General features: G+C 40.8%; 1 protein-coding gene across 12 annotated transcripts in view; it reads left to right on the plus strand.

Moving 5' to 3' along the window:
* The window catches only part of RNF38 (ring finger protein 38), a 152,106-nt gene that overhangs the window by 71,995 nt on the left and 57,373 nt on the right, over positions 1-22,738 (plus strand). The window contains exon 1 of one of the 12 annotated variants that reach the window (XM_070519177.1): positions 17,266-17,639. The exons of 4 other annotated variants lie outside the window; for them this stretch is intronic. Coding sequence is in view for 3 of the 8 variants with exons in the window: in XM_014834382.3 (XP_014689868.1) it covers positions 18,340-18,348 (9 nt within the window). In the remaining 5 variants the exon portion in view is untranslated. Of the gene's footprint in view, positions 1-17,265; positions 17,940-18,110; positions 18,349-22,738 lie in introns of those variants that run through there. 7 more of the 12 variants (XM_014834383.3, XM_014834388.3, XM_044779226.2 and 4 more) reach the window with 7 other exon arrangements.

Raw genomic sequence — 22,738 nt, forward strand, 5'->3', positions numbered from 1 at the left:
GGCCTGAGGTTTGCCATTAAATATTGTGAGTTGCAAACTCTCATGTTATCAGTTTATATTGGACGCAGCAATTCACACAAGCCCTCCATCAATATTTTTATGTTCATTCACAGTACCATATCTCCTAATTTCCAGGTAGCCAACACTTATGTATTTATTATATATCTGAGTATTTACTACAGCCATGCGCCACACAATGATGTTTCATTCAATGATGGACCGCATATACAACCGTGGTCCCATAAGCTTATAATGGAGGTGGAAAATTCCTGCTGCCTAGTGACGTTGTAGCCATCATAATGTCGTAGCCATCATAATGTTGTAGCCATCTTAATGTCATAGCCATCATAATGTTGTAGCGCAATGCATTGCTCGTGTGTGGTGATGTTGGTGTAAACAAACCTACTGTGCTGTCAGTTATATCAAAGTATAGCACATACAATTATATATAGTACATAATACTTGATAATGATAATGAACAACTATGTTACTGGTTTATGTATTTACTGCACTATCCATTTTAACGTTATTTTAGAGTGTACTCCTACTTATTAAAAAAAGCTTACTGTAAAACAGTATGCTGTGTTATATCGGCAGCAGCCTCACACATCTCGTATTTACTGTGTCTCTTGATCACATCATTTCTCTTCTGCCTGATTTAATCTTGTGGTATTTTGTTCATCATGGCCCCTAAGTATACAAAATCTACTGTTAAGGTTGCCAATAAAAGGCTACATGGAGTGATTGACCTGGAAATGAAATTAAAAGTGATTAAGGACTGTGAAGATAGAAAATCAGTGATGGTTATTGCTCACTAGTCAGACATGTCCTATTTCACCATAGCTACTATCTTGAAGAAGAAGAAAGAGACAGACGCTGTTAAAGGATCTGCTTCATTGGAGGCACTGTGACTTACAAAAATTGAAGAAGAGCCTATATCAGACATGTAGAATCTTCTAATGATCAGGATTGAAGACCAGGCACAGAAGCATATCCTTCTCAGCACCATGACAATCATGGCCAAAGCAGAAAGTTTGTTTGCAATGTTGAAAGAAAAGGTTGGACCCGACTATGATGCCAAATTTGCTGCTAGCTCTGGGTGGTTTAAATGACTCAAGAATCATTATTCATTACATAATGTGAAAGTGAGTGATGAGTCTATGAGTATTGATGTGAAGGCAGCTGAAAAATTTTTGGAGATTCTAGATAAGCTGATTGTGGAAGAAAGTACTTGCCAGAGCAAATATTCAGTATGGATGAAACCTCTCTGTTCTGGAAACGGATGCCTGAAAGGACTTTATCCATCAGGAGGCCAAGTCAATGTCAGGTTTCAAGGCTGTTAAGGACGGGATAACAGTCTTGCTTGGGGGCAATGTTGCAGGCTACAAATTGAAACCCTTTGTGATCTGGCACAGTGAGAACCCCAAGGCCTTCATGCATATCAGTAAGCACACACTGCCTGTGTACTACAGGAGCAATGAGAAGTCATCGATGCCCCAGCTTCTCTTCCAGGATGCCCTCCTGAATTGCTACACCAGCGAAATGGAGAAGTGCTGTTTGGAGAATAACATGCCTTTCAAGATTTTGCTTATTTTTGATAATGCTCGCAGACATACTCCTTTTATTGATGATCTTCATCCTAATATCAAAGTGGTGTTTCTCCCTCCAAACACTACCTCTTTGATTAAACCAATGGATAAGGGAATTGTAGCAGCTTTTAAGGCCTACTACCCTAGGAGGACCTTTGCCCAGGCTGTTGCTGCAACCGAGAAAGACACTGAGAAGACACTGATGCAATTCTGGAAGGATTATAACACCTATGATTGCATCAAGAACCTTTCTTGGGCTTGGGGTGATGTCACCAAGGAATGTATGAATGACTTCTTGAAGAAGACACTTGAGGTTTGTCCGAGACTTCAGAGGATTTGCCATTGAATTGGCATTTGCTGTTGAGGTGGCTAACAACTTGAAGCTGTGTGTGGATGAGGATGACATTGAGAGGTCCTAGAGGTGGTTCCTGATGAAGTGGCTAATGAGGAGTTACTGGATCAGGAATGCATGGCTGAAGAAGAGGCAGGAGAAAAGGAAACTGCAAGAGAAAAACAAGAACCCCCAAGAAAATTCACACCTGTGAAGGGTTTATCGGAAGCTTTTGCAGACCTCAACAAACTCCTTAAAAAGTTTAAAAACATGGACCCCAACACCGAAAGGTTTTCATTAATAGACAGGAATGTTCATGGTGCATTATCTGCTTACAGGCAAATCTCTGACGAAAAAAAGAAACAAACCAGGGAAACCACTGTGGACATATTTCTGAAAAGAGTGACATCTCCTTCAGAAGAGCTTCAGGCAGGTCCTTTAGGAGGTATTCCAGAAGAAGGCATTGTTATCATAGGAGATGACAACTTCATGCATGTTATTGCCCCTGAAGACCTTCCAGTGGGACAAGACGTAAAGGTGGAAGGCAGTGACATTGGTGATCCTGACCCTGTGTAGGCCTAGGCTAATGTGGGTATTTGTGTCTTAGTTTGTAACAAAAAAGTTTTAAAAATTAAAAAAAAAAAAATTTTAATAGTAAAAAGCTTATAGAATAAGAATATAAAGAATACATCATACAGCTGTACAGTGTGTGTTTTGAGGTAAGTGTTATTACAAAAGAGTCAAAAGTTAAAAAACTAAAGTTTATAAATTAAAAAAGTTACAGTAAGCTGAGATTAATTTATTGTTGAAGAAAGAAATTTTTTTAATAAATTTACTGTAACCTAAGTTTACAATGTTTATAAAATCTATAGCAGTGTACAAGAATGTCCTCAGTCTTCATATTCACTTACCACTCACTCACAGACTTACCCAGAGCAACTTCCAGTCCTGCAGCACCATGCGTGGTAAGTGCCCTACGCAGGTGTACTATTTCTTAGAATCTTTTCTTTTTAATGGCTGTTGTTTTATGCCACTGAGTTTTGAGTTTGAGGGTGGGTTTTTTTTTTTTTTGAGTTCATAATTCACATTATTGTGAAATTTCAGTTGTACATTATTTCTTGTCTGTCACCACATGAGTGCTCCCCTTCACCCCCGTGCCCACCCCCACCCCCTTTCCCCTGGTAACCACTAAACTGTTTTCTTTGTCCATGTGTTTGTTTATATCCCACATATGAGTAAAATCATCTGGTGTTTGTCTTTCTCAGTCTGCTTATTTTGCTTAGCATAATACCCTCCACATCCATCCATGTTCTTGTAAATGGGATGATATTGTCTTTTTTTCTGGCTGAGTGGTATACCATTGTGTATATTTACCACATCTTCTTTACCCAGTCATTATTGATGGGCACTTGGACTGTTTCCATGTCTTGGCTATTGTGAATAGTGCTGCAGTGAGCATAGGGGTACATATGTTACTTTGGATTGTTGATTTCAGGTTGTTTGGGTAGATACCCAGTAGTGGGATAGCTGGGTCATATGGTATTTCTATTTTTAGTTTTTTGAGGAATCTCCATACTGTTTTCCATAGTGGTTGCACCAGTTTGCATTCCTACCAGCAGTGTCTGAGGGTTCTCTTTTCTCCACACCTTCTCCAACATTTATTTTTAGTCTTAGTCATTATAGCCATTTTAATAGGTGTAAGGTGGTATCTTAGTGTAGTTTTGATTTGCATTTCCCTGATGATTAGTGATGTTGAACATCTTTTCATGTGCCTGTTGGCCATCTGTATATCTTCTTTGGAAAAATGTCTGTTCATCTCCTGTGCACATTTTTTGTTTGGACTTTTTGTATTTTTGTTGTTCAGTTGTGTGTGTTCCTTATATATTATGGAGATTAATCCCTTGTCAGGTATATGATTTGCAAATATTTTCTCCCAGTTGGTGGGTTGTCTTTGTTTTGATCGTAGTTTCTTTTGCCTTGCAGAAGCTCTTTAGTCTGATGAAGTCCCACTTGTTTATTTTTTCTTTTGTTTCCCTCGTCTGAGAAGACATGATATTCAAAAAGATCCTTTTAAGTTTGATGTCAAAGAGTGTACTACCTATATTATCTTCCAGGAGTTTTAAGGTTTCAGGACTTACCTTCAAGACTTTGATCCATTTTGAGTTTATTTTTGTGTATAGCATGAGATAATGGTCTACTTTCATTCTTTTGCATTTGGGTGTCCAGTTTTCCCAACACCATTTATTAAGGAGACTGTCTTTCCTCCATTGTATGTTCTTTGCACCTTTGTCGAAGATTAGCAGTCCGTAGATGTGCGGTTTTATTTCTCAGCTTTCAGTTCTGTTCCATTGATCTGTGCCTGTTTTTGTACCAGTACCATGCTGTTTTGATCACTATGGCTTTGTAGTACATTTTGGAGTCAGGGATTGTGATGCCTCCAGCTTTGTTCTTTTTCTCAGGAGTGCTTTAGCTATTCAGGGTCATTAGTTGCCCCATATGACTGTTAGGAGTCTTCTGTTTCCGTGAAGAATGGCATTGGGATTCTGATTGGGATTGCATTGAATCTGTAGATTTGGGTAGTATGGACATTTTAAGTATGTTTATTCTTCCAATCCATGTGCATGGAACCTCTCTCCACCTCTTTGTGTCGTCATCTATTTCTTTCAATAATGTCTTATAATTTTCATTGTATAAGTCCTTCACCTCCTTGGTTAAATTTATTCCTAGGTACTTTATTCTTTTTGTTGCGATTGCAAATGGAATTGTATTCTTGAGTTCTCTTTCTGTAAGTTCATTATTGGAGTATAGAAAAGCAACTGATTTTTGTAAGTTGATTCTGTACCCTGCAACTTTACTGTAGTTGTTAATTATTTCTATTAGTTTTCTGATGGATTTTTAGGGGTTTTCTATATATAAGATCATGTCATCTGCAAACAGCGAGAGTTTCACTTCTTCACTCCCTATTTGGATTCCTTCTATTCCTTTCTCTTGCCTAATTGCTCTGGCCCAAACCTCCAGTATATATTGAATAAGAGTGGTGATAGTGGGCATCCTTGTCTTGTTCCTGTTCTCAGGGGGATGGTGCTCAGTTTTTGCCCATTGAGTGTGATGTCGGCTGTGGTTTTGTCATATATGGCCTTTATTATGTTGAAGTAAGTTCCTTCTATCCCCATTTTATTAAGGGTTTTTATCATAAATGGCTGTTGGACTTTTCAAATGCTTTCTCTGCATCTATTGAGATGATCATGTGGTTTTTATTCCTCAATTTGTTCATGTGGTGTATCACATTGATTGATTTGTGGGTGTTGAACCATCCCTGTGTCCCTGGTATGAATTCCACTTGATTATGATGTATGATCCTTTTGATGTATTGCTGAATTTGGGTTGCCAAAATTTTCTTGAGGATTTTTGCATCTATGTTCATCAGCGATACTGGCCTGTAGTTTTCCTTTTTTGTATTGTCCTTGTCAGGCTTTGGTATCAGTGTTGGCCTCATAGAACGTGTTAGAAAGTGCTCTATCCTCCCTAATTTTTTTGAATAGCTTGAAAAGGATAAGTCTCAAATCCTCTGAAAGTTTGGTAGAATTCCCCAGGAAAGCCGTCTGGTCCTGGGGTTTTGTTCTTTGGGATGCTTTTGATTAGTGTTTCAATCTCTTTCCTTGTGATTGGTCTGTTCAAATTGTCTGTTTCTTCTTGACTCAGCTTTGGGAGGTTGTAAGAGTCTAAGAATTTATCCATTTCCTCTAGGTTATCCGTTGTGTTGGCATATAGTTTTTCGTAGTATTCTCTTATAATCCGTTGTATTTCTGTGGAGTCTCTTCTTGCTCCTCTTTCATTCTGATTTTGTTTATTTGAGCTTTCTCTCTTTTTTTCTTTGTAAGTCTGGCTAGAGGCTTGTCAATTTTGTTTATCTTCTCAAAGAACCAGCTCTTTGTTTCATAGATCCTTTCTACTGCCTTTTTTGTTTCAGTAGCATTTATTTCTGCTCTGATTTTTATTATTCCTCTCCTTCTGCTGACTTTGGGCTTTGTTTGTTCTTCTTTCTCTAATTCAGTTAGGTGTAATTTGAGATTGCTTATTTGGGATTTTTCTTGTTTGTTAAGATGTGCCTGTATTGTGATGAATTTCCCTCTTAATACAGCTTTTGCTTTATCCCATATGAGTTGGTATGGCATGTTATCATTTTCATTTGTCTCGAGATATTTTTTGATTTCTTCTTTTATTTCTTCAATTATCCATTGCTTGTTCAATAGCATGTTGTTTAGTCTCCACATCTTTGTCCCTTTCTCAGCTTTTTTCTTGTAATTAATTTCTAGCTTTACAGCATTATGATTTGAAAAGATGCTGGTTATTATTTCAATTTTTTAAAATTGATAGAGGCTTGCCTTGTTTCCCAACATGTGGTCTATCCTTGAGAATGCTCCGTGCGCACTTGAGAAGAATGTGTATTCTGCTGTTTTTGGATGGAGTGTTCTATATTTAAGTCCAACTGGTCTAGCTTTTCATTTAATTCCACTGTTTCCTTGTTGATTTTCTGTCTGGATGATCTATCCATTGATGTGAGTGGGGTGTTGACGTCCCCTACTGTTATTGTTTTTCCTTCAACTTTTTGTTTGCATTCTCTACTTGGTTAAAATAAAACTAAATTGTTCTGATTATCTATGGCTGTGTAGTTAATTACCCTAACACTCAGTGGTACAAAGCATGTCTTTTAGTATGTTTCATGGTTCTAGGGTTTCCTGTGCTCAGCTGGGTGGCTCTTGCCTGCAGTTTCTAATGCAGTGCAGTCAATTAGTGGCTGAGGGTGGAGTCATCTCAATGTCCTCACTTACGTGTCTGATGGTTGATGCTTGCTGTCAGCTGGGACTTCAACGGGGGCCCTCAGCCTGAGCACCTGTATGTAGCGTGGGCTTCCTCAGAGCATGGCACCTTGATTCCAAGAGTGACTGTCCCAAGAGGACTAGGCAGATGCTGTGTGGCCTTTTATGACCTAACTTCAGAAGTTACAAAGCATCACTTGCACCTCAGTCGCAGGCCTGCCCAAATTCAGGAGGAGAGGGAATATTGGTCTCACCACTGGGGAGAAGAGAATGAAGGGTGGGAGGACTTATCATGGCCATCTTGGAAAATAAAATGTGCATACTATATATACATGAAACATCAGTTAAAATGGCTACTTACCACAACTAGAAGGATCCATAACTAAAATATACAACTGTGTACTGGGGAGATTTGGGAAGAAAAAGCAGGAAAAAATGGCTACTTAATGTTCCACCATAAGGATACGTGGTAATTTATTTAACCTGTCTTTAGTTGTAGAGCTTTAGGTCATTTTTAAAAAACTATTGTGCATTTATTCATTCAGCAAATATTTATTAAGTGCTTACTATGTGCAGGGCACTGTTGAGTCACCAGGATACAGTGGTGAAAAGAATGACAAGGGACTTATTTTTTGTGAAAGAGGTAGAAAATGAACTGTATATTTAAACCAGTAAATAATTAGATACTGTAAGTGCTTGCCTAGTAATTGGCAGTTGGCTACTCTAGATTAGATGTTAGGGAAGGCCTTTAAGAAGGTGACATTTGAGCTAAGATCTGAATCAGAAGAAACAAATCGTGAAAATCTGGGCTAGGAGGAGAACATTCAGGGACAGGAAACAGTGCAAAGGCCCTACGGCTAGAAAGATGAGGCAAACAGAAGGAAGGCTGATGTGCATAGCAAGGAGGATGAGGGTGGAGGTGGTGTGAGATGAGGCTGAAGAGGCAAGCACAGGCCAGATCATGTAGCTCTTGATAAACCAGGGAAAGAAGTTTAAATTTTATTCTGCCTGTTATGGGAAGCCTCTGGAAAGTTTTAAGCAAAGGAGTGACATGATCTAGTTTATATTTTTAAAACATCCCTTTTGCTGCTGAGATGAGATTTTTTTTTTTAATTGTGGTAAAATACACCTAAACATAAAATTTATCATGTTAACTATTTTTAAGTGTGCCGCTCAGTAGTGTTAAGTATATTGTTGTGTAGCCATCTCCAGAACTCGTTTTTCTTTCAAAACGGAAACACTGTACCTATTAAACACTAACTCCTCATTCTCCTCTCCCTCCAGGCCCTGGCAGTCACCATTCTACTTTCTGTCTCTATGAATTTGAGTGCTCTATGTACCTCATATAAGTGGAGTCATACAATATTTGTCTTTTTGTGACTGGCTTCTTTTACTTAGCGTAATCTTGTCAAGGTTCATCCAGGTTGTAGCATGTGTCAGAATTCCCTTCCTTTTAAAGGCTGAATAATATTCCATTGTGTGTCTATAACAGATTTTGTTTACCCATTCATCCAAGGATGGACACTCGAGTTGCTTCCATGTTTTGACTGTTGTGAATAATGCTGTTAGGAACATGGGTATACAAATATCTCTTTGAGACCTTGCTTTCAATTCTTTTGGGCATGTACCCAGAAATGGATCATTTCTATTTTTAGTGTTTTAGGGAACCACTATACTGTTTTCCAAAGTGGCTGTACCATTTTACATTCCCGCCAACGGTGCATGAAGATTGTAATTTTTCCACATCCTCTCCGACGCTATTTTTTTAATGGTAGGTAGCCTAATACTTATGAAGTAGTATCTCATTGTGCATTTGACTTGCGTTTCTGTACTGATTAGTGATGTTGAGCATCTTTTCATGTCCTTGTTGACTATTGTGTATCTCTTTGGAGAAATGTCTATTCAAATCCTTTGCCCATTTTTAAATCAGATTTTGGTTTTTGTTCAGTTACAGGAGTTCTTTATATATTCTGGCTATTAACCCCTTATCAGACATATGATTTGCAAATATTTTCTCCCATTCTGTAGGTTGCCTTTTCACTCAGGTGATTGTGTCCTTTGTACAGAAGTTTTTATTGTGAAGTAATCCAATTTATGTACTTTTTTCTCTTCTTGCCTCTCCTTTTGGTGTCATATCCAAGAAATCATTGCCAAATCCAGTGTCATGAAGCTTTTCATCTATGTTTTTTCCTAAAAGCTGTATGATTTTAGCTCTTACATTTAGAATTTTTACTCATTTTCAGTTAATTTTTATATGTAATGTAAGGTAAGGGTCTGTCTTTATTGTTTTGCATATGGATATCCAGTTTTCCCAATACCATCTTGGAAAAGAGTGTTCTTTTCCTATTGAATTGTCTTGGGACCCTTGTCTATCATTTGACCATATATGTACAGGTTTATTTCTGTGCCATCTGTTCTATTCCACTGGGCTATATGTCTGTCTTTATGCCAGTACCACAGTGTTTTGATTACTGTAGCTTTCTAATAAGTTTTGAATGACCTATTTCTTGAGCCTAGATTACCAGAGTAGAATTGAATCAAAGGATATGAACATTTTTCAGCCTTTGTCTCTCTTTATATATTTTTTCACATATTCAGATGCATCAGTTTATGCTTCCATATGAGAATGCCTGTCTCACTTCCTTTTCACATCATTGAATATCAGCCATACTGTCATTTACTTTGTGACTATGATTGATGAGGAATGTGTCTAATTGTTTTAATGTGTATTTCTTTGATTACTACTGAGGTTGTATAGCTTTTCATATATGTTCATTTGTTCATTAGTCATTGTATTGCTTTTTAAAAAACTGTCTTTTGCATATTTTTCTCTTCTTTTGGGATATTCCTATTTTCCTATCACTTTATATGGGAACATTAATCATCTTTTGTATTTCCAAAAAAATTCCCATCTTTTAATTTTTAATGAATTTGTTCCCCCATACAGAGATTTAAAATTATTTTGGGAGCAAATCTATTGGTATAGTTCTTTGAAATATATTTCATAGCTTTGATATTTAGGACATCTGTCTCCATTCACATTATTTACCTACATTTTCTTAAAGTTTTCTGAATTTTATATTATACTTTCTGAGCTATATGGTATTATGTGACCCAATGTGTCTTTAAATAGATTGTCTCTTTGTCTTATTGTGAAATAGCTGAGGTAATTAGAAATACCATGTAATGATAGTTGTTTTGAGATTATTTGACACTCTTTTGTTGGTCTTTGAAATGTCATTGCCTGCTAAGTTTATTTTGTTTTTATTTGTAAGACACTTGTAACAGGAACAAGCAAGCAGGCGGGGATAAACTTCAGCTCCAGTGGGAGCTGAGATTTTATATTTGCTCTACAAAGAGTTTTCCTGCTTTAAGTGTTTTTATTTAACATTATCATTTCTGTTTGGTGGTGTAAATTGGAATTCTGCCCAGGTAACACACTTCCTTCTTTGACTTAGATAAAGTCTGGAAGGCCTGTTGAGTGCGGCACAGGCAGAAGAGTGCAGGGTTTGTAGAGATGTGCCATGCTATCACAGTGTCTTTGCAAAACTACCCAAGTTAGTCAGGATCCTAAAAGTGTGTCGTCAGTGGAAGCAACCATGAGGGCATTGGCAGTTTCAGTGAGCTGGTCACATTTCATAAATGCAAAATGTTAGAATTCTGTAGCAGGGGGCGTCATCCAGTACAAATTGTCCACTGTGCAATCACGTGAGATCCCCACCCGGGATCCCTAGAGAATAGTCTGTTCCTCATCAAACATGGTGGAAGTTATAAGCTGTTCATTTGGTCTGACCAGCTTAGAGAACATTCTCATGTTTCTTGCATCTCAAACATTTTAAGGCCCTCTCACATTCCCATGTCCCTTTTCAGCAACTGCTTTTTCATTGTCCTCCCCAAGATGAAGGAGCTGGTTGTCTCTGATTCTCTGTTTTTTAATCAGTGCTTATACCATCATTTAGTTATCTTCTTGAAGCACTTATGTATGTATAGTCGATGTTCACTGACTTTTTGGGTCATATTTTCCTTTTGTGCCCAATTCTTAATGATTTGAGCCCTTGTTCCTCTTCACTACAGTTGACCAGTTCTAGCTGGCTTTCCTCCCCAGGTGTTTCTGGGACATGCTGGGTGTCTGTTCCCATGGTTGCTTGCCCTCCCAGCTAGCCCTTTGACTAAAGGTTTCCTAAGTGCTGCTGTTCTCACCAGTGTCACTTTGGCTCCAGTTTGGGCCCAGTTCCTAGGCTACTGCATTTAATAAGACCATAGTCAAGGCCCGGGGATTTAATAGGAGGGAGTAATGACACAGAGGACGTAAAGGTGGATATGAAATCTGATGGCTGTCAGAACTCCTGGCCAAAGTTTTGTTTTAGGGCTTCTCTCTCCCTGGTCCTTGGCCTTCTGCTGTAGGTAGAAACAGCCTATCTTCCCTCAGGGATGCCCTTACACACTGCTGTTTCCCTTTTATAGTTGACTCCAGCTACTTTAATTTACTGTTGGATGGAGTAAAAAGTGGTGCCACTTTTGGGAAGGCAATTTAGCAAGATTTCTCAAAATTAAAAAACAAAAAGGCCAAACCCTTTCAAGCCAGGAGTTGCACTGTTAGAAATTTACCTTCATGAGTATATTTTCAAGTGTAGACCAAACTATATATATACACAAGAATATTCATTATATTTTTATAATATCAAAACACTGTAAACAACCTAAATGTAATACATGATTTTAAAAGTTAGAGATGGGTCATCCCTAACAATGAACTAATAGGCTCTGTTGAAAAGAATAACCTAGATCTGTATGTGGTTAACTTTTCTCTTTGCCTGTGGCTATCCAGTGGACTTTGTAAAACTATAGTATTACACTATGATTTGCCCCGAGATTAAGCTGCTGGAGCAGTTTAGAATGAGAGTCATAGCAACTAGAATTGCTCCTAAGATGTGCCCTGTTTGCCAGAGCAGAATGAACAAGGTGCCTTTAAGATCTCTGCTTCAGAGGGATGTGTTCAGGCAGGCCCTGCGGCAGAGTCGGCTCTTTCTTTTTGGCCCTGCTCCAGAGATTGAGCAGGCTGCCATGTGCAGTGCGTGCTTCCTTTGCACCCTTGCCTCTCCATTTCTGGTTTGGTGTTGGTCTCTATTTTTCTGTTTTTGACTTAGCTTACCCTAGGCACCCACGTTTATTCTCTCATCCCTCTTGAACTCTTTCCTGGCTGATGGCCTTTCACCTTGGGTCTGCTTTAGTCCCTTCTCACCTTCGCTGCCCTAAGAGCTTTCCCTCTCTCATCCCCACTGCCGTGGTCCACTCTCTGCACCCTCTCACCTGCACTGCGGGAACGGCCATCTGACCACTCTTGCATCCCAAGGCTAGTTCTATTCTAGGAGACTTTCAGTGGACTTGGGGTTTGGGTGCGCCTTTGCTGCCACTTTCTGGTTTTTAGCAACTTATAGCTGCCAGCTGCTGATAATTAACCTTTCCACTCTGACAGGTGGCAACACTTATGGGTGAAAGTGTTTATGCTGATTGTTTTGCATTAGATCAAATCTTGTCATGCTTGCAGATACTGCATAACCTGAACAGTGCTAGGTCAATACACCTTTCTCCTGTGCAGCTTCATCTTAGGTTCTTCTAGCTGCTTTTGTTGGAAGGAGGGAAACTGTTGGGGAGGAGGGTAGCAGACCTAACTTTAGGGAAATTTTGAAATTTATTTTTTGTCTTGGTGTTCCTCTCTTTCACTACCCACTCTGTTTTTTGCCCCATTTCTCCCTGGGAATTTACCTATTTAGAAAAAACATTGGAATTACCACCAATGATTTACATTACTACCAATGATTTACATATCATTGAACTATTATTGAGCACCTGCCATGTGCTAGACCCCTTGCCAGAATCAGTGAGACTTAGTTTTTGACTTCAAGGAGTTCACTGTCTAACGGGCAACAGAATCAAATAAATACATATTTGCGAGGAAGAATGATTAATGCTATGTTAGAACACAGAGTAGAGGCTACTAACTCAGCAGTAGTGGTTGGGGTTGGAGTGAGGTTACAGTCCAGAGACTTGGCAGGGGGTGTGATGGCAGCACAGCCCTATTCCTGACAATGTTAACAATGGGAAACTGCCTCTTCATTATAGAGGTCACAGCCTTCCAGCAGGAAGGCCATTCTCGACCCAACACCTTCTTTGGGAGGGCCCGAAAGTGTGTGGCATTTTTATTTCCTCTGATATTTTTCCTCCATGTGCGTTGTTCTTTGGCAGCTGGACAAATGCTTCTTTATCTGCAGCTCTTCAGTCATGCCTTTCAACATCTTAAAATAGGAGATGCCCCTGCTTCCTTTTTCTTCATTCTCTACCAGCCAGCATTTTCCCAGTATGGACTTCAGTGATACGCACATGAAAGAGAAATGAGACTTGCCCTTGAGGAGCTCACAGTTTAATGAGGGGAAACAGACATTAAATCAGTACTGTAAGGTATTGTGATAGAAGCATACAGAGGGACAGGAAAGTCTGGGGCCGGCCTGGTGGTGCAGCGGTTAAGTTCACACCTTCCACTTTGGGCGGCCTAGGGTTTGCTGGTTTGAATCCCAGGTGCGGACCTCCACACTGCCTATCAAGCCATGTGTGGTGGCATCCCACATAAAATAGAGGAAGATGGGCACAGATGTTAGCTCAGGGCCAGTCTTCATCAGCAAAAAGAGGGGGATTGATGGCAGATGTTAGTTCAGGGCTAGTCTTCCTCAAAAAAACAGAAAGCCTATAGCCTCATAGTCACCTCTTTTGTATAAAGATCCTTTAGGTAACCATTGTTTAAATAGGTTAAATAGTTTAAATTTTTTAAATAGTTCTTTGATGTCTAGAAATGCAAAATTGAGCACAAAACTAAATTTTATATTTACTATTTGGCAGACTATTATCACTTATGAAAAATTTGGTTATGCAGTGTGCTTGACAGTGTATTTCCAACAGTGGTATCCTTCAAATTAACAATATTTGGAGAAGTTTTCTAGAATCAGATTGTGAGTTTCAGAGTGAGATCTTTCTTGTATATGTCCTAAGGTTACAGATGTTTTTCTTTTGTTAGAAATAAGGAAAAGGCAGAAAATCTGACAAGAAATCTGTAACTACTAAAGAAATTTAGGGGCCGGCCCGGTGGCACAGCGGTTAAGTTCGCACATTCCGCTTCTCGCTGGCCCGGGATTCGCAGGTTGAGATCCTGGGTGCGGGCATGGCACTGCTTGGCAAAAGCCATGCTGTGGCGGGCGTCCCATGTATAAAGTAGAGGAAGATTGGCATGAATGTTAGCTCAGGGCCAGTCTTCTTCAGCAAAAAGAGTAGGATTGGCAGTAGTTAGCTCAGGGCTAATCTTCCTCAAAAAAAAAAAAAAAAAGGAAAGGAAAGAAAAGAAATTTCAAGTTTGGTTGGTTAACCAGCAAATTGTACCAAACATTTAAAGTAGGCATAACACCAATCTTACAGAAACTCTTCTAGAGAATAGAAAAAGAGAGAACACTCCCTGATTCATTTTCTGAGGCTAGCATAATCTTTGTAACAAAACTTGACAGAAAAGACATTAAAAAACTGGAAAATAACAGCTAATCTCATGCAAGAACAGATACATAAAGATCCTAAACAAAATATTAGCAAACCAAATCCAACAAAATATAAAAAGGGTAATACAGTAAGACATGATTTTATTAGGAATGTCAAGTGAGTTTAATATCTAAAAACCAATCAATGTAATTAAAACATTAATAGGAAAATTATGATTATCTCATAAATGCAGAAAAATTTGATAAAAATGTCCATTTATGATAAACTTTTAACAAATTAGAAATAAAAATGAACTCCCTTAATTTACTAAAGGGATGTACACAAAACCTACTGCAAACATCATACTTAACTGAAATGTTGAATGTTTTCCAGTTTTGGAGGAAGACAAAATTGCCTGCTCTCCCATATCTACTTATTGCTGTAGTAGAGGTCTAGCCAGTGCACTAAGACAAGACAAAGAAAAGGAAAATGTGTTGGAAAGAAAGAAATTGAATGGTCATTGTTTTCTGCCAACAGGATTGTATGTATAGAAAACTCAAAAGAATGAAGCTAAACCATTAGAATTAATAATTATATATAAAACCTAGAATAAACCTAAGTACAAAAATGTGCAAGACCTCTACAGAAAACTGGAGCATTATTGAAGAAATTGACTCAGGTAAATAGAAAGATGCATCTTGTTCATTGATCGAAGATTCAGTATTGTAAAGATATCAATACCCTCTAATTCATCTTTAGATCCAATGCAGCCCAATAAAAATCTCAGCTGTTATTCCCACGTGTTAGAATGGTAGGACACCATGGTAGACAATCCCAGTGACCGGACACATCTGGTGGAACTTCAGTATTTTCCTATTGGGTAAGCAATGTATTGGTATATTTTTATTTAGAAGCAAGGGGATTTAAATGACTTGGGTGCCTAAGGAAGTTTTTAGTAGTCATTCAGTTTTTGCTTCTGTCATGAAAACCAATTTTAAAAGGCAGTCTTGGCACCAGAATTTTCAAAAAGCTCTTGCCACAAGCAACTACTTTTCTTATAAGTGCTGTGCTGTCCCCCAGCCACGTGTGGCCATTTAAACTGATCCTGGTCAATTCATTAGTTGCACTAGCCCCTTTTCAAGTGCTCAATAGCCGCATGTAGCTAGCGGCTCTCTTTGGCATGGTGCACATGTTGAACATCTCCATCGCAGCAGAAAGTTTGATTGGACGCCTCTCCAACAAGGCTTCCCGCCTTTTTGCACAGGCAATAAATTAAAAATAAATATTACGTGGGCTGGGATTGAGCAACTGCTCTGGGATAATTTACCTTCTGCCTCATTAGGCTGTCAAAAGTGGCCCACCTTAAAGCCTATCCCACTCGTTGGGTGTTTCTTAGCAGGGTTCCAGATTTTCTGGTGAAGAAAATCAATTAGAGAAGAAATTGCAGTACAAATTTCAAACTACCCAACTTTAAGGTGTGGGAGCACTGTTTACATCTAGGCAGACTTCTTGGGTTAAGCTTTAAGGGCCTGATTAGCTAATCTTAATTATTTGAGAAGAGTTCTCAAGGAATTTGCCTCACAAAGGATTGGGTGAAGCCCAGGAGGATTCAGGTAAGCGCAAGGGTTAGGAACCCTGGAGGACTAAAACGGACTTTTGCTGCTGAGATTCAGCACTTGAGGAATCTGACTCATGATTGGACAGCTCCCAAACGGTAATTTCCCTCCCCTTTCCCAATTTTTTTTCTCCTTTTCCCCCTCTCACATACCCCATATCCAAGTATAAAGGAAAAGCTGTTTCAGGGTGGTCTGTATTATGTAAGGAAGCTTGTTGTAGCTGACATTCTGCTGGAAGATCTGTAATGCTGGGTGAATCCACAGCAATAGAGGGGGAATTGTGAGGGATTCAGACGTTAGAAATAGATTACATTGGATGCAATGCATCTAAAGGTGTGTTTTGGATTTATGACTGTACCATGATATGAAAAAAGATTAAAAATTTGCATGTAATCATCTCCAAACTGGCTGCTTTGGAAAATTGACAGAGAGGGCTTTGAGGGAACAGTCAGCTAGATAACAGGGCCACATAATGGGGGTGTGGGGCTGGGTGAAGCAATGTGTTCACAGGAGCCTGTTATCTCATTCTAGCTTCTCTTTGTCCAGAAATTGTAAAAGCCTGCGATGTTACTGCTGGAACTTTGATTCAGCAGTTCCTAAGCACCTCCTGTTGGTTTCAGGCTGTAGGTTTGGACTTTGGGATTACAGAGCCAAAAACAAGAGTCCCAGTGCTCGGTCTGATATGGGAGACAAATGTACACAAATAATTACCATAGAGTGTTACTCATACGTAGAGGTTCAGGGGGTCCTGGAACATCGTTCAGTCTGATTCCTTAATTTTCTACTGGAGGCCCCTAAGGTACAGAGCGGGAAGGAGACTGGTTTAAATAATGCCAAAAGAACTAGAACTTGAGTTTTTTGTTGATTGGACCACCCTAAAATAGGATCACCATCCTTGAAGACATTATCTAATTCCTATCTGCTTCAAGCCCACTTTTTCCATAATGTCCCTTTGACTGCCCTCCTTTCCTCCGATACCACTCAAGTATCTTTTCCTTATATTTATTGTGCTTTTATGGAAGATCTTTGTCTTTTGGATCTTGAACGTGATCAGGACAGGCACCGAGCCGGCTTCGGTCTTCGTACCTATCTCGTTTCCCATCCTCAGCACAGTCTGAATAACTGTCAGGTTTAATTAAGCCTTAGAGTCGGACTTGGGTCCAACCTGCTTGCTCCATTGTGAGACACCTTGGACTAATCACCTCCCTCTACATCAATAAGAATTCCTACCCCTCGGGCCACGTGATTACATATTATATTGTGAATTGAGTGAGGTTTCGTTGCTGAGTTTTGGAGGTGGGAGACACGGACCAGCAGCAACAATTTAGGGAGTTGTACGACTTGGGAGCTGCGGCCTTGCCGGGCGGGGGCGGGGCGGGGCGGGGCGGGGCTGCACAGGGCGCCGCGCCACGGCTCTGTTGCCGGAACTAGCCCGAGTCGCGCGCCGCGCGCAGTTCCGCCGCGCCGCCTCCCCGCGGGGAGGAAACAAAGGGGGCTCGGCGCGCAGAGCCCGGTCGAGGGCGGAGTGGCTGGCGGGCTGGCGCGCCGGGCTCGCTAGGTTTGTTCTGGCGAGGGTGCCGGGCGGGGCAGCCCAGAAGCGAGAAGCGGGAGGACTGCGTGCTCGCGCATCCTGCGGCCTAGCGGCGAGGGGCGTCGTCTGCGCGCGCAACGGAGGGCAGTGCGCCGGCGCGGCGTGTCCGGTCTGCGAGCTCCGAGCGGGGTGCAGCGGGGCGGGGCCCGGCCCCTCCTGCGGCGGTGAGGGCAGGTGCGGCGGCCCGGGCGGTTAGGGCTCGGGGGCGGAGAGGATGGAGCCCCCGAGGCGTTAGCTGACTGTCAGCTGTGGGCGTGCAGCCGTTGCTTCCTGGTGCGGCCCGTGTGATGGTGCCGGGAGGAAGGAAGCGCCGTGACAGCGCCTTGGTCGGAGCCTGGGTTCCGTGGGTGAGGAGGCCCGGGGACGACGGATCTGGCGAGCTGGCCGCTGGCTGGGCGAGCGGTCACAATAGGAGGCAGCGGATCGGCGAGGAGCCGCGGGAGCAGCTTCGCAGGGCGGAGCCTCCCCTCGCAGGTACGGGCCACCGCGGCCGTTGGTTCCCGCGCGAGGGCGGGACAGGCAGAGCTGCAGGCCGTTGGGAGCCTGCGGGGCCGCGCCCGGCGCCCGGGCGGAGGTGTGGTTGCCCGGTGCTCGGCGGAGCGCGGCCTGGCTGCCAGGCGCTCTTTGTTCCCGGGGCGGCGGCGTGGAGGTGCGGGCGCAGCGGGCGGGAGTGCCGGCCGCCGCTGCCGCCTGGCAGATGGCCTCGCCCCCTCGCTCCCGCCCCTCTCGCGGAGGCGCAGGTGAAATGATGTCACCCGGGAGAACGCGGAACCCGGTGGGAAGGATCCGCTCTCGCCTTCTTGCTCGCCCGCGGGCTTCTGGGCAGGCTGCGTTTTATTCTCGGGATGGAAGTTCTTCCTTTCAGGGCTGAAGAATGAAAGAGGTTGGTTTTGAACCGGTTTTCTCAAATTATTGAGGGCTAAGAGAGTAAAGTTTTTGTTTCCATGTGTAGGGCTTGTTAGGGATCTCGCTTTTTCTTTTTGCTGCAAAAATGATGTATACTCTTATTCAGTATAAGTTGGGTATGGTAATTCTTTCACCATGAATAGAAATGAGTAGTCTGTGGATTGCCATTTTTTCCTTACGTGGCTCAATGTTCGAAAATTTAAGTGTCTGCCACTTATACACAATCAGTTTGTTGCCTCAGAATTGCAAGCCTTTTTGGATCCTGTTTGGCCTTCATTGCAGATACTGTTGTTAACACATTTACCACAAAATTCCTTTAAATAGTCAAGCTGCCCTGGTATCTAGACTTAAACTAAAAAAAATAAAATCCATTCGCACAGTTTTTATGAAATCAAAATAAGAAGGTAGGGGCGATTGGAATCAAAGTAAAATTGTTCCTGTTTTTGGAAAACACAGTCTAAGAAAAGGGGCTTCTGTAGAAGTAACAGTACAAGAGTAAATACAGGTCTCAGATCGGTTGCATCGAAGCTAGGATGTGCTTGCAGCCAAAAGATGAAATCACTAACTGGATTTTTTAAGTGGGAATTGTATCACACTTCCCATTCCCCTTTCTCCAGTTCTTACTGGCGTCTAAATTTATTGGCGTAATATATTTCACTTTTTGAAAACCTATTAAATCTTAAATGTATTCATTATGTGGCTTAATTTTTAAGTTGATTTCTGTAATTTTCTGTAAGACATTTCTAAGAGATTTGGGAGCCTTTGGAGACCACAGTTAAGTAAGTTTTGCCACACACTTAGCCATGTGGGCCTCAGGTCCTCATCTGTAAAATGTGACCGTTGGATTTAAATCATCTTTGTGGTCCCTCCATCTCTGATGTTTTCTGTGATTCCAGAAGGTAGTCTGTGTTTCTGGAGTTGTTGAGGTTTATATAACCATCCTGATGGTATAGCCAGACTGAGTTGGCGAGTATTAATCTGAGTAAGTGTTGAGAGTTTTCTCTACTAGAGCAACCTGATTTTTGAGGAAGGGTGCATGGAGGATGGCATAGTTAGACAGAACTGAACCTGTTAGCATCATAATGGAGAGTGTAGCTCGATTGTCTCTCTGCCTGGAGCTTTGGATGAGGCTTTCAATTACATCTCCAGGCTCTATTTGCACTCATTTTTCACTTTTTTTCTGAGGCTGTGGGTAGGAACTATGTGAGAAATCCTTAGATAAAGATCTCTGAAATGATCGATCAGTATGGAAAGATCAGTGGTCAAGATTATGTCTTCTGCAGTCTGTTCCCTCTGTTTCTCTTTGTGCTGCCCCAGTTTTGTTTAGGCCACCACCATTTTCTAATTCATTTTGCTAGAAAGGTAGCTCTTGAGCAGTCCGCTGTGAAGTGCCTGGGTCTACTTAGTAGTTTTCTGTTATTTTGCTGTTAACCACATCTGTCAGGCATCCGTTCTCACTTCTCTTCTACTTGGGTTAATTCATCGCTTGCTTTGTTTTTCTCTGGAGAGAACATACTGATTGTAAACACATTTGAACCTTGTAGTTCTAGTCTAGTTCATTCATTCACCAAATGTTAAATTCCTCACATGGCATTGTCTCTCTAGAGATCAAGCAAATGCTTGAACTCTGTATAGTAAATTAACACGTGAGAACTTTGAGCAAATAAATGAAGAGGGGCCATTTATTTACCCCAACTCTTTGGTCTTTTCATGTTCCCTTTTTAAGGATCTGAAGACCTCACCTTCTCCCCTCCATGTTAGGGGGCCTGTTGTCCTATTTAGTTCCTGTTGAATTGCCCCTCACTGGATTGAATCTCTTGGAGGGCAAGGACTGTTTTTCCCCCTTGTATTCACAGCATCTAACGCACGGTAGATGTACAATAAATATTTGAATTAATTATGATTTTTATTTAATAAGAATCATAAAGAGCTTGGTCATACTTCATCTTTTCAAATATGTATGTTTTTATATACATATAAAATTTTTGTATTAATTTGGCCTGGTCATGGTCTAGATAATTTACAAATCCATGTAATTCCTAGAGAGAAATCTTGAAGAGATGCTTTAGAGCAATCTACTAAGAGGTTACTAGTCTAAGTAAAGTTGTTTTAGACATACTTCCTTGATGGGAGACTAATCTTCATGTGGGCAAATGTGGATTGTAGAAAGGAAGGAAAGGGAAATGTATTAAAAGACTGTATAAGTCTTGTTTTTCCTAACCTTTATGTGCACTCTCTTGATGCGTGTAATGCTTAGAGACTTCTTTAGTCGCATGTGCCTCCCTTCCCACCTCGCTCCCATTAGTTTATGGGGTTATGGGATGAGGAGAGGATGGTGCAGACTTGCAGCTATTTTCACCAACCCTGGTCCTGCTCTGTTCCCAGAAAGGTGTGGGCCCAGTTTGTTGTTTGCCTTAACTCAAGAATGGGAATAGTAGTTTATTTTTAAAAATGATTGTCCCATTGCTAGACGGTAATAATTCTACCCAGGTAGGTAGTACCAATCCTTGAATGCTTTAACAGCTGCATAATATTCCACCAAGCACCTATACTATGATTTTACTTAGCAAATACTTATTTGTTAAACAGACCACTTCTAGTTCCCCTTTAAATTGTTCCTTTTACTGTGCTGTGATGAACATATTTGTGCATATGGCTTTTCCCATATTTTGGAATATGACCTGAGAATTTATCAGATGAATAATTACTGATTCGAACTATTTTAATAAAATCTGCCTGATAACTTTGCAGGAGATTAGCATTTGCCATCATGGGAGCAGTGAGGATATTTGGATTTTTAGATAATTCGTCATTTTTAGGATACTCAGACTTGGACCTAGAGGAGTAGGGCCTTATTTGTGTCAACACTCAGCACCTGACTCCTTACCTTTTGTTCTGTTTTCTCTCCTCTTCTATTACACTTTGATTTGTGTGCTTTTGACCAGTTGGTATGCTGCTAGTAACAGTGAAGAACTTTTTCTTTCTTTTTCTTTTTTTTTTTTTTGCTAAGGAGGATTCACCCTGAGCTAACACCTGTTGCAAATCTTTCTCTTTTTCTGTGAGCCACGGTCCACAGCATGGCCACTGGTAGACGGGTTGTGTAGGTGTGCACCTGGGAACTGAACCTGGGCCACTGAAGCTGAGTGCGCCAAGCTTAACCACTATGCCACCAGGGCTGGCCATGAACAGTTTTTTTTTCTGGAGTATATTGTGGCCATTTGGGGGGAAGGCTGTTAATTAGGGTCTTTGAGAATATTATTTTGCAGGAAGTAAATTATTTAATACTGGCCTAGAGGTCATGCACCTGCACATCTCTACCTTGCCTTTATGAGGAGAATGTAAATGAGTGAAGAAGGAAGCCATCATCAGAAACAGTTTTGGGGAAGCAAGTTCTGAGGCACTATCTGGACCTAAGTCCTACATTATTTTCACACAATAACTGATAGTAGTTACTACATCCTCCAAGACAAAGGGTAAATTGTTGGTTATATGATGGTTACCAAGACAGGGAAAGGCCACATTAAACAAAAGATGTCCTAAAATAGTAGTTTGTTGGTGCTTGAAAGGTTAAACTGTTTTCTTTAACTTTTGTCTTGTAAAATGGTACTTTTCTCAGTTATGCTGGGTGAATTGTCATACAGTTATATGTAAATAAACATTAAAAATGAGAAATGTGGGGGGGCCTGCCTGGTGGCATAGCGATTAAGTTTGAACACTCTGCTTTGGTGGTCTGGGGTTCGCAGGTTCAGATCCCAGGTGCAGACCTACACACCACTCATCAAGCCATGCTGTGGCACTGTCCCATACACAAAATAGGGGAAGATTGGTACCGACGTTAGCTCAGTGACAGTCTTGCCAAGCAAAAAGAGGACTGGCAACAGAGGTTAGCTCACGGCCAATCTTCCTCACCAAAAACAAAAAAGAAGGAGGAGAAGAAGTGGTGTGGGGAATTGCAGGTTTAATCAGGTTTCAGGGATGTTTCCTTGGTAGAACTTTTTAAATAAAGGTTGCATCCTGAGAGAAGGCTGAAGTTATGTATCTTTGTAATGCTTAATAGTTGCCAAGTTAGAGAAAAAGAATTGTATCAATTTTCAGATATATGTAACCTCAGTAATTTTAACTGAGGGAGAATTAGGGAAGTGGTGGAAAGTTATGTCAGAAACAATTTATAAGCAAACAAATTTATTTTGATTACTTAAAATAGCTTTAAGTTGGCCTTGTGGAATAGTTGTTAGTTACTAATCCAACTAGATTCCAAAGAAGAATGTTACTTTTAAAATTCTTAAACTCACAAAGTGGTTTAGTGGATTGAGTGCGAACTTCAGAGCCAGATAGACTTAGTTTAAGATTAAGGCTCTGGTATTTAT

This window comes from Equus asinus, chromosome 10, assembly GCF_041296235.1.
Source record: "Equus asinus isolate D_3611 breed Donkey chromosome 10, EquAss-T2T_v2, whole genome shotgun sequence".
NCBI lineage: Eukaryota > Metazoa > Chordata > Mammalia > Perissodactyla > Equidae > Equus > Equus asinus.